The sequence below is a fragment of the Podarcis tiliguerta genome (assembly GCF_965153285.1).
Source record: "Podarcis tiliguerta genome assembly, chromosome: 1".
Classification (NCBI taxonomy): Eukaryota; Metazoa; Chordata; class Lepidosauria; order Squamata; family Lacertidae; genus Podarcis; species Podarcis tiliguerta.
The window spans coordinates 53,164,765-53,177,274 of NC_139534.1; the positions used below are offsets into that span (position 1 = coordinate 53,164,765).

At 41.3% G+C, this 12,510-nt stretch overlaps 1 protein-coding gene across 9 annotated transcripts in view; it reads right to left on the reverse strand.

Annotated features, from left to right (window-relative positions):
* Nucleotides 1-12,025, reverse strand: part of AGBL2 (AGBL carboxypeptidase 2) — a 32,492-nt gene extending 20,467 nt beyond the window's left edge. For 6 of the 9 annotated variants that reach the window (XM_083446507.1, XM_083446506.1, XM_083446505.1 and 3 more), the window contains exons 1-10: nucleotides 11,641-12,025; nucleotides 11,286-11,351; nucleotides 10,726-10,789; nucleotides 9,950-10,075; nucleotides 9,626-9,808; nucleotides 8,404-8,511; nucleotides 7,794-7,944; nucleotides 3,953-4,732; nucleotides 2,463-2,622; nucleotides 1,503-1,629 (exon numbers count right to left, since the gene is read on the reverse strand). In XM_083446507.1, the coding sequence (XP_083302633.1) occupies nucleotides 1,503-1,629; nucleotides 2,463-2,622; nucleotides 3,953-4,732; nucleotides 7,794-7,944; nucleotides 8,404-8,511; nucleotides 9,626-9,808; nucleotides 9,950-10,075; nucleotides 10,726-10,789; nucleotides 11,286-11,312 (1,726 nt within the window). In that variant the 5' untranslated portion in view covers nucleotides 11,313-11,351; nucleotides 11,641-12,025. The remainder of the gene's footprint in view (nucleotides 1-1,502; nucleotides 1,630-2,462; nucleotides 2,623-3,952; nucleotides 4,733-7,793; nucleotides 7,945-8,403; nucleotides 8,512-9,625; nucleotides 9,809-9,949; nucleotides 10,076-10,725; nucleotides 10,790-11,285; nucleotides 11,352-11,640) is intronic. The other 3 variants (XM_083446503.1, XM_083446500.1, XM_083446501.1) reach the window with 2 other exon arrangements.
* Nucleotides 12,026-12,510: the final 485 nt, after the last annotated feature.

Genomic DNA, 12,510 nt, shown 5'->3' on the forward strand with positions numbered 1-12,510 from the left:
AATGAAGTTGTCTGCAAGGCCAGTGAGGAATCTGTTTGACCTTATGCTCTTGGCTGAGTTTGACATCCAACAAATATCTGGGTAATTGAAGTCCCCCATTACTACTATCTCCCTTCCTTTTGCATGCTTGGCCATCTGTTCCAGGAAGGCATCATCTATGTCCTCCGTTTGGCTTGGGGATCTATAGTAAACTCCCACAATGAGGTCACTATTATTCTTCTCTCCCTTAATTTTGACCCAAATGCTCTCACTTTGGCTTTGAGGTTCTAAATGTTGGATCTCTTCACAGGTATACACATCCCTGACATATAACGCCACTCCTCCTCCTTTCTTGTCTGGTCTGTTTCTCTGAAATAGATTGTATCCCTCCATTTTTACATTCCAATCGTGGGACTTATCCCACCAGGTTTCAGTGATGCCTATTATGTCATATTTAGTTTGCTGTACCAAGAGCTCAAGCTCATCTTGTTTATTTCCCATGCTTTGTGCATTAGTGTACAGACATTGAAGTCCATTAGTCATTCCCCCGTGTCTCTTATTTAAGGATTTTTTCCTCCCACCACTAGGTCTGCTTGCTGTTTGCTCCATTTGGTCTATGACATTTGGATGATCATCTTCATCAATTAATAGACTCCTACCTTCAGGAGCACTGTCTCCCTCCCCCACATTAGTCAGTTTAAAGCCCTCCTGATGAGGTTTCTTAGTTTTTTGGCAAAAACATTCCTCCCAACCGTTGAGAGGTGCAGCCCATCGCTTGCCAGAAGTCCATCCTCAAGAAACTGCAGTCCGTGATCTAAGAATCCAAACCGTTCCTGTTTACACCATTTGCGAAGCCAGCTGTTTACTTCCACTATTTTCCTCTCTCTCCCTGGGCCACGTCGTTCAACTGGGAGGACAGATGAGATGACGATTTGTGCATTTAATTGCTTCAATTTCCTGCCCAGAGCCTCGTAGTCTCTTTTGATCTTCTGGAGGCTATTGCTTGCAGTGTCATTGGTTCCCACATGAACCAAGAGGAAGGGGTATTTGTCAGTGGGTTTTATGATTCCTTGCAGTCGTTCAGTTACATCTTGGATCTTAGCCCCGGGGAGACAGCACACTTCCCGAGACATCTTGTCAGGCCCACAGATCACTGCTTCTGTTCCCCTCAGTAGGGAATCCCCTATCACCACTACACGCCTTCTCTTAGGTTTGGTCAGGGTTCTTCCGTGAGCGGTCCGTTCCAAGGTCGCCTGCACATTCCCTGAGGACTGACTTTGCTGCTCATCTTCATATACGTGATTCTGCATGCATGTGCATGTATGTGTCCTGTGGTTGCAATAATGTGGGGCAGCTACACTCACAGCTGCTATGTGATCCCTGGAAGGCTGGCCAAAAGTGAATGTCGCCCCCCCAAAGTCAGTCACTCCTTTGCTACATCCCACTACTGTACTGTGGTATACCACCAGCTTTTCATTGACAGATAATGTCTGCTTTGGTCTTGGACAAAAATGTACACTTACCCAGAGTTGTCCCACTGAATGTAGATTCCATAGTATAGCTATTCACTATCCCCATTCGCCACATCACAACCCGTCCTGTTCCTTCTTTGCACTTTTGGACTTGAAACTTACAGCTGTTGAAAGAAAACTAAACATCCAGATTGGTAAAATTAGATTGTATTTTAAGAACTAATTTATTATCTCTCTTTAGAACATAAAACAAGCCCTGGTGGATCAACCAAGGGTCCATCTAACCCGCAGTGGCCAAGCAGACACCTCTTGAAATACTAGAACATCTTCTCTATTTACATTACTATATAGGACCATTCTTAGTATTTTAAAAATTCCTGTATATTCAACATATATTATTTCCCAGTCAATTCCTAAATTATCGTCACCCAAGCCCATTTTATGTATACATTAACTAATCTGGACATCTAATGTTAGTCATTGAACAGACAAACTAACATCAATGGACTTTAGCCCATTGATTTTAGTGAGTCTATTCTGAGTATGACTTAGCTGGATATCACCCAATGTTTTACTAATCTCATATTGGAACCAAATGAAGAGTTTGTTTGAAATTATATTTTAGCTCAAAGCAGGAAAAAACAACCTAGATTCAATATGCATCATCTGCTGTCATATCACTTCAAGTGTGGAATGACTGAATCTAAAAAATATAAGCCAGAATGTTTACTTCAGCTATGTGATGAAAAATCTGGGCATTATAATGTAAATTGTTAGGAAGATAAAAGTATCTTCCTATCATGATAAGAGTAGTAGGCCAGATATAATAGCCAGCTTTAAGGTAATTTATAGACACTCTCATTAAAAAACCCAGGAGATAACGAAATGTGGAGACATGCTTTACTCAGAACTGAGTGAAGAAACTGATACAGGAAAACACATTGCAACAAAAGGTAATTTCCAACACATAATTCATAATGAACTAAGATCTTCCTATAAACTATACCCCACCTTGTCAGGAATATTCTTGCTTAACATAAGAGGAAAGATTCGTTCATGGAATAATCGCTCTTGTGCATATTTGTTGTTACAGCCATACATGAATATATTATTCTTCCGGCTGTGTCCATGGAAGTCACAGTACAACAGAACTTCACGATCCTCAAGGACCCTTGCAAAGAAATCAAACCCAATTAAACATATAAATGGCTAGCTGGCTGCACACTAATAACCACACTGTTCTATTTCTTTCCCACCGATGTGGAAGAATTAAGTAGTTGGAACAAGTTCTAGAAGCATTCCTGAATGAATGAAATCCATTAAGCTAGGCCTCTATTCGATGCTTCATTATTTAAGGTAAAAAGGCAACCTGATCCTATGTTCCCAGTTAATGCTGTATTAATGTAGTTGCAATACCATGGAGTTGCAACAACTAAGCAGAAAGCACAGTAACAGCTGTAGGAACAAAAGAAACCACAGCAACACTGGCAGACATTCCCACAGCTTTCTGGGTAACTCTATCACCATTCATCAGTCACAATGTTGCCCACCACTGCCATTCACACATTAGCCATGCATGAAAAGCACCAAACATCATGTGGTACTGGCACAAATGGCAAAATAACATCATTTCCATTCATTTCCCCACCCATCTTTCTATATGTGAATATTATATCCTCATGTGCAAACTGTATGTGCTATGACATTCTTTCCTCCTCCAACAGCAGAAAGCTGTGTCCTACACACAGAAGGTACTCAGCTCCATACACAGGTAAACTCTCTTTTGGCAAAGGCCAGGCACTGCACTGCAGCCATTGCCACTGTTGGCCAAACGCTCATGAGGATCACAGATACAGAAGGAAGATCAGCCACTGCATCCACAGAGCTCCCATGGGACCCCCCAAGAGAAAAGGGGTAAATATAATCACAGTTACTGCAGTCTCCGCCTCTCTCCCATGTTCAGGGAGAAGGGACTGAAGCATGAACACTACTGTGCAGGTTTAGAGACCATGTGCTTCAATCTGATTATTGCTCTCCTTAGTTATAATGGAAGTATAGGAATGCTCTGTTGCGACTATAGTTGCATACACTACACAAAACTGCCATGGAAATTGTCTATGGACAGATCTCTGTTCATGCACAGCATTCCCCCTCATGTTCACAGTAACTATCTTTTTATGTTTCCCAGGAAAGACAAGTATTCAATTTTTAAAGTTGTCTCAAGAACTATTTCTTTTCCTTCCTGATCTGCATTTGCAAACATTCCCAAATCAAGAGCAACAAACCATGATAAAACAATAAAAACAGATTACAACACAATTCCAGTGCAGACTCTTAAACCAATGTACATAATCTTTTCAATTTGAAAAATATATATAGATTCCTCAAAATGCACATTTAGTCACAAAGGCTCTATAATGGTTTCCTTTGTGTGGTTCTGAATTTCACCCACTCTGCTCCCAGGTATTCAGATCCAGTTCATAAAATGGTTTGTCACGCACCTTTTGATCATGGCTCGAGTGTGCCAAATGCAAGGAAAGGATTCCTTCAGTACTGTTCTGTAGTTCCTGTTCAAGTCCCTTCCTGCCAGTGAGCAGCGGTAATTTCCAACAATTACTCCATCTGGGTTTAGCATGGGCACAACCTTGAATATGAAGAGATCCCGAAGGAGTCGAGCATCAGGAGAATCACTTAAGATGAAATCAAGGAAGCCTCTCATCACCCACGAACTGTTTGTTTCCCCAGGATGAACTCTGGCACTTAGTACAATAGCTTTCTTTGCAGCAGCAGCAATGGCACTTTTGGATGGATTGGTAATAGTGAGGAGGTAGACTGTGTTCCCAGCTAGACTGCGGCATAGAGGGCGAAGTTTGCAATACTGAGAACAGAGTGGATTATTTACTAAAGTCATGAGGTAGTGCTGCAGATCTGTATAGGTGTAAGGATAGAAGTGAGCAAAATAACATGTATCATGGCTATGTGGAAAACGAAATGTCCAGGTGAGGCAATATAGGGTCTGACCATCTTCTGTGTTATATTTATAATATTTAATGTTACTGCCCTCTCTCCTCCAGCCAATACCATGAGACTCGGCATCCTTTTCAGAGTACAGGAGAGGCTTCATTCCTACACTGTAGAGACTCTTGGCTTTCATCAGATTAACAATAGTGAAACGATAGGTGACATCCTTTCTAGTATTTTGTACTCTGAAATAGTACCATTGCGTGTACTTGCTGGTATAAAGATCTGTCCGCAATGTGAGTTCATATTCATACTTGCCTCTGAAATGCAGTAATCAAGAAAAAATGCATAAGAAGCCATCAGAAACTTTCCAGTCCATGGAGGGAAATGTTACATATCATCAAAATTCTACAGACTAAGGGTGATTCCAGACTATCACTATTTTCAGGTGGGATTCAATAACATACAAAAAAAATTCAGGTTGCACAATTACGATTGATTGGGTGGTCTTGAGCAACAAACCCACTTCCTCATGACTGGACTTTTTGTAATAAGGAAAGTGACAGGAAAATACACTGGAAAACATGAGATAACACTTCCTTGATGCAATATTGTATAACCTCAATCAAAAATTGTATAACAATCAAATCAGGATGAATGCTCACTAAATAGCCAACAGCATCTAGCCTCCCTGCAAACAGATTGGGATAACTGCTCAATAAATAGAGCATCTGAAAGTCCCCTTACTTCACTTAATTGAATTGAATTGAATCAACTGGGTTGGTGTGGTTATAGCTATTGGCCAACAATCCCTTAGGGAAATGAAGTGATGATTGCTTGCTAATAACCCTGAATAGTTGGTTGATAGAAGATACAGAAAGCAAAGAAGCCCTGTTGATCTATGAGAAGAATTCCAAAACGCACATTAGCTTCCTTAGAAGCAACAAAATAATGAGGAACTTTTGAGTTCTACAGAAGCTTCATCAGGCTGAATGGAAGTTAAGCAAAATGGAAGGAGAGAGAGAGAGAGAAGAAAAACACTTGGCTTGATGTTGAAGCCCCAATGTCTGCATTCAGATCTAAATTAGACATGAATTTTGGCATATAGTTTAAAAAAAAAAAATTAAATAGCTACTAGTGTTCAAGGGTCAAGTGGGGACTAAGGCATGGATTTAAGCCCAAGCCATTGTGTACACATATTAATAATTGCCTTAACTTCATGAGCTGATTGCTTTGACAATGAATTGGGCATTAGCTAATAACCATGAATGGACAAGATTGGAATAGAACCCCACACTTTAAGCTTAAATCGGTTTAGAGTTGGTGTGAAAACTGCTGAACTGAAAGTTCAACAGAAAAATTGCATGCAGTTGGGAAAGTGGCTGCTCTATCAAAACTACAAAGAACTGATAAGCTAAGTGCAGTATATATTTTAAATATTATTTCAATGCACTCACACAAGCTCACTGGTGAGGAAATGCTTACCTAATAATTTGATGCTGTTTAGCAAATTCTGTTAATATTAAATATCCTCAGAACACAGCATACGTAATATGTTTCTTATCCAGCTTCAACATTTATTTTATTGATTATTTGGAACATAAGATGCTGCCTTATACTGAGTCACGCCATTGGTCCATTTTGTTCAGCAATGTCTTTATTTGCTTGAAGTGGCTCTCTAGGGCAGAGCTTCCCAAGCTTTCCATGTTGGTGCCACACTTTTTAGACAGGCATCAATTCATGACATAGTTTTACTAGCAAACCATAGGTTAAACTAACCCCTTCCCAGCCCTAGGAGGAGTGCAACACACCTACACACAGCAGCCGACACACTAATGTGTCAGGAAACACAGTTTGAAAATCTCTGTTCTAGGGTTTCATGTAGACATTTTCATACACACACATTTTCAAAGCACTGGAAACCTCAGCAAACTAGCATTCATACTTTAGTGATGTTGACCATAAGATAAAATGCCAAATTCACAAAGGACATTTCAGAGGAGACTTTGCTGTAACAGAATTATACAAGAATTTATTGTGGCAACTTAAAGACTACCAGAAATTTTATGCCACAAAAAAAATCTGTTAGTCTTTAAGGTACCATAAGACTTTTTAGGGAGTATTGTGGGAGCTGGTCAAGTTGCCCACATATGTCCACAGAACTGCAATAATTAAAGGTAAAGTGGTGCCCCACAAGACGAATGCCTCGCAAGACGGAAAACCCGCTAGACGAAAGGGTTTTCCGTTTTGGAGGTGCTTCGCAAAACGAATTTGCTATGGGCTTGCTTCGCAAGACGAAAATGTCTTGCGAGTTCCTGTGGGGTTTTTTCCCTCCTCCCCCCCCTTTTCCCCAAGCCGCTAAGCCGCTTAACAGCTGATCCGCTAAGCCGCTTATCAGCTGATCCGCTAAGCCCGCTAAGCTGCTAATAGCGCTAATCCGCTAATGGGCTTGCTTCGCAAGACGGAAAAAACCGCAAGACGAAGAGACTCGCGGAACAGATTATTTTCGTCTTGCGAGGCACCACTGTATTTGGAATAATGTAACATAATAAATACAAGCTATCCATAATATATTCAATAAATTTCTGGTCATAAGATATTCAAAAACTGTTTGACCTGTTTAGGATTGCATCAGATGGATGAGCAGCACTTGAAGATCTAGGCATGTATGATGGGCACGCTAGTACTTAAAGAAAGTCTCAAAAAGTTATATACCAATGCAAGATCATAGAAAAAGCTAAAGAGAACTGTCAGTTGATGACCCAGACCCAGGGTGGGGAATCTTTTCAGCCTAAGACTAGGCAAGTCTAGAGGCAATAATAGGCAAAACAAAAAATATGACTCTTACCTTTGTACAATACAGTGGTACCTTGGTTCTCAAACCTAATCCATTCCAGAAGTCTGTTCAACTCCTGAAACAGTTCAAAAACTAAGGTGCGGCTTCCGATTGGCTGCAGGAGCTTCCTGCACTCAAGCTGCATAGGACATTCAGCTTCCACAAAACGTTCGCTAACCGGAACACTTACTTCTGGGTTTGTGGGGTTTGGGAGCTGATTTGTTTGACAACTAAACCATTCGAGAACCAAGGTACCACTGTATGCTGCATTCCACCTGTAGAAAAGTTTCTACACCCCCTCCCCATCTCTCTCCAGCCAAGCAAGCAAGACAAATAATCAAAATCCAAGGACACAGTTCAAACAAAAGCACTTGAGGAGGAAGCAGTGAAGAACCAGTGAGGGGTGGGGCTGAGGAAGAGTGCCAGGGCCAGTTAGAGTCCTGGAGGGCTGTATGTGGCCCCAGGTTTGAGGTTCCACACCCATTATAACCATAATATTAAAAGGTTTTTCCCTCTTTTAGTTCCAGATAGTTCCTCTTACTCACACCCTGACGGCTTTCTGGAGATTCCCACTCTCAAAGCGTGATTCAAACAACAGCGTGGTGTCTTCTGGATCTCTTAAGCTGACTGCAGCTGATTTGATGGGCTCTTTCGACCCTCCAACTCGGGAACCAGTGAAACAGGTACCCTTGGTTGCTGCAGAAGAGGAAGCATAGCTATCATTGTCTTAGCATTGCAGTTTTGTCTCAATTAGCAGGTACAGTATGTGTGCCAATTATGCAAAACCAATACTCAGTCCTAAGCAACCATGAACAAATAGCACTGAAAACTGGCTGCAAATAAAAAGATGACTTCAATTTGGCTTTCATTACTATTTTCTAAGAACAGGGCAAAGAACTAAAGATGCTGTAGTTTCACAGGTGCTTTCCCCCATAATGGCTACCAATGGAGCTGTTAGAAACTTTACAAATTTGAGGCAGCTACTATTTTTAGGATTCAATTGTTCACTATTTATAATAATTTCAGGCTGTTTAAAAAATCAGACTTCCGAGTTTACATTTTTCATGCCTGCATTCTTGTTTACTGGAACGGACACTATATGCAATGTACTATATCTTTTATTACAGTTTATTGTCAGCGTATATATGCAAATACCTGGATCTATGACATAGACAACAGTTCCACGATCCTCTCCCATTACTTCTGGAGCCATTTCATTTTCTGTTGGCTGATAGAAAGGTTCAGGTTCAGGGGGAACCCACTCTAACAAAATACACAATGACATTTATTTCCATTGTGGCCTTATTTGTACTTTTAGAAGAAAAAAAATAAGACATTAAATAAGAATTGAAGTATTTCCCCTCAATCTCTAGTTGTATGACAAGGAAAACAAATAAGTAGGAAGAATGGAATGCAAATAAAATTACTTAATTACTTAAACTGAAAACTATATGTGCTGTAACATGAATTAGAGTAGTGATAGGAAAACTTTGGCCTACAAGCCAAATTAGGTCCAGCACTGGTCCTAATTTGGTCTTTGTGGTCTGTCACCTGATGCCATGGTAAGTCATGGGATTAACAGATGGGTGGCCCTGCCCACCTATTAAAGTAGCCATGGGAGATGTCAGGATTTGGCCCACCGGCTGGATCAAGTTCTCCAGCCCTGGGACTCTGGAGAAAGGAAAGCACACAACATAAAAGCCAAATCAATGAAGGTTCTAAGAGATCGGACTCTTGGGGCTTATTTTATAAACATTTTCATTAGAGACCATAGTAATGATTTGCTGATAATGCCAAGTTATGAGTCACAGCTAACACATAGATTTCCCCCCACAATATTAATTTTATGACCTGATTAACTCATCTTATTAAATAAAAAGTGAGTGACAGTCAATATTAAACTTACACTCCGCCATCTGGTGACAAACACTGAAATGGCAGTGTATTTGGCTTCACAAATATACTGATACCACTATTCACACATTATATTTTACATATTTTCCTAACATAAGTATTGATTTCTTTGCTATAACAAGGGAATGTGAGAAATGGTCTTAATTAAATCCTGCCACCATAATGGTTATTTAATCCACAATACATTTATAACAACAAATTTGGGAATCTCATCTCCATAGAGCCAACTGAAATAATGGTTTATTTGTTTTAGTCTGGAAGAACTATGAAAAGTGATTAAGTATTATTCACATTTTTTATAACTGCCCAGGAGAATCTTAAACTTACATTGTTCATTTTGGAGTGGGTTATCTGGATTTGTGCAAATGGAAAAGTATTCAGTCACAGTCCTTGTATAGCCATAAAGCTTTAAAGCAAAACATTATCAACCATGAAAAACATTGATTTCAATCCAAGAAATTACCAATGTGGTGGATATAATCCTTGATCACTTCACATTCTACTGGCCAGAGTGGAGCCAACAGTGAATCATTGGGAACAGAAAAAAGATTCCGAGGTTCTCTCAAGCGCGGAATACCAGGCCCCTCTGGATGGTCAAACATAAGTTGGTTGCTTTTAAGAAGTGCAGTCTCCATCATAAGTGAACCTGAAAAGGGAAAAGAAATAATACAAAAGAAATTTATTTACAGATACCCAGGAGCCTTGCAGCTATGAGGCCACAATCATACATTTCATTCACAACAAATCAATCAATATATTTCTCATATCAGGCTTACAGCTTACTTACAGAATGAGTTCTTGTTTGAATTATTTTCTGCTCTACTTTTCTTGTGGAAGTTACCCGGCTTTGACACAGGACAAGAACTCTTCCAGCTTTCAAGAGGCAAACTGGGGCTCTGAGGAACATTTTCATCTGGGGGGAAAAATTATACTATTAATGTGAAAAACTAGCCCAAACTAATATAGGCAAAATCAATTTATTTCTGAGCTTATCGTTATTGTAGTGAGCTACTATACTGGCATGAAAAACCCACTGAATAAAAATTTAAAACTAACATTATAGTACTAGGGCTACTTTTTATATGCCAGCAGCATAGCTTGTATGCATAGCTATCAGTGTCATCCAAATAATGAGGGACTATGTCAATCTACAGTGCAATCCTATATATGTCTACTCAGAAATAGGTCTCACTGAATTCACTGAAGCCTTACAGAGATCTAACATAACAGATATTAGGCAGACAAATAAATTGCATACACATATTCTGAAGTAAATTCCACTAAAGTCAACAAGTGTTGCTTCAGGCTAGTTAGAACTTGGGTATAAGGGGGAAATTACAATGAGGGGTCTTTTGGCACCTTAAGAACTATTCATTTATTACATTTCTAAGCTACACTTCCTCTCAAAGGAATCCAGGGCAGCAAACAGCAAAACAATTAAAAACATTTAGAAATGTCCGAAAACGTTTTATAACAATCAGTTACAGAGCCTGATAATGGTAGATAAAATAAAACAAACCGATCTGTATGGGACCCAATGCCAGATTGGGATCAGATTCTTACCTTTGAAATAGCCATAGTATTGAAGATGCTGATGTATGAACCTTTCATATGGCTCTTTAAACTGCTAAGGAAGGGAAAATGAGGAATGAGCACAATGAGCCTCATTTACCAAAACCACTGCATCCATTGCTATTTATTTACTACATTTACACCCCACCTTTCCTCCAAGGAGCTCGAGGCAGCACACATGGTTCTCACCTCTCCCATTTTATCCTCACAACCACCTGTGAGGTTTAGGCTGAGAAAGTGCCTGGCCCAAGGTCACTCAGCAAGTTGCATGGCTGAGTTGGGATTCGAACCCTGATCTCACAGGTCCTAGTCCGACACTCTCTAACCACTAAGCTACCCTGTAAGTTACAATGCTGAGATAAAGAATAAATTCTCTGAGTGCGCAGTATCTCAAAACGAACCAGACACAATCAAAGCGTATCATTCTAATCTCCGCTGAAGAGATCTGAAAGGTTTTCTAGCATCCCACCAATACTTAAAACCAGCTGAGAACCAGGAGGTGACTGACCCCATCCAGCCCCGTACATTTTGGGACTGACTTTTGTACTGACCTCAGATGCTGGATCTGCTGGACACATGTCATTCAACACAACAGCACAACTATCTGATGATGCCTCCTGCAGAGAAGCGGAGAAAAGGCGTTAATAAGAGAAGAAAGCCTATATGAAGTAGCCTCGTCTTCCGCTTGGCAAGAACAGCGAAGGCTGATTATTCTGCCTGTCTCCACCCATGAGATTCCCCGCGAAGTCGGTGTGGCGTTGTGTGTATGAGAAAGAGGGTTAATTGTGACAAAGGGATGGGGATATTATGGATAAATGATAAATACGAAAGAAGAGGCTTCAAAGCAGGCTTTTAAAAAGGTGACCTGCGCTTCCTCTGACTAAGGCCAAAAGAAAGATATTCTACCTCAAGCGCCTGGCAACCCTTTCCGCCGACCCATACGAAGCTGAAAGGCTTCTATGGCGACACTGCTTTGGTCACTCACAACAAAACGCCCGCAGACGCACACGGGACAGGGGCGCGCGCCTGCTTTTCATAACCGTCGACGGGAGGCCGCTCGCTCGCACGCGGGCTGAGCCAATAACATTCGCCCAATCTCGGGACGGGGGGCAGGGAGTGGCAGGACTTGCTGCCTACCAGATATGTGACTCTCGCGCCCGCCCCCTGCCCGCCCCTCAGTGCTCTCAGGAGCGCTCCCCCCGCCCCGGCCGCCTTCTTCCCCTCTTCAGTCTTAGCTACCACTACTCGGGGGGGGGGGGGAGGGTATCCTAGCTACCAGCCGCGCCAGAACCCGACAGGTTGGGGGTGAGACTAGCCGTTCATTGGCCCGTCAGTGCGGAGTGGCAGCGGTACAAGCCATTGCTTGAACTTAGGACAGCTTCTCGCCTGGTGGGGTTTGGGGCTTTTTTCGTGCAGGTGGGGAGGGAGCTCTTGCTTCTGTCCCATCATTGTCGTTTTACAGTCTTATGTCTCAGTCCGGGGTAGGCTGGGGCCATTTTGAGGGGTGGGGGGCATCTGTTTGTCTCAATAGACAATGGAGCAGGTGTGCAAACTTGAATACCTGAGACTTCCGGATATAGAGCAGTATATTATTTTATTTTTATTATTTTATTTAATTAATTAATTATAATAATAAATAATAATAATATATGGGGGGATAGTTAAGCCCCGCTCCACATAATCACAATAGCACACACACACGATTTGAATGGCAATGCCCATCAACTTTGGGGGGGGGGAGAGCTGGCCCCCTCAAATATTTTATTGGGGGGCCTG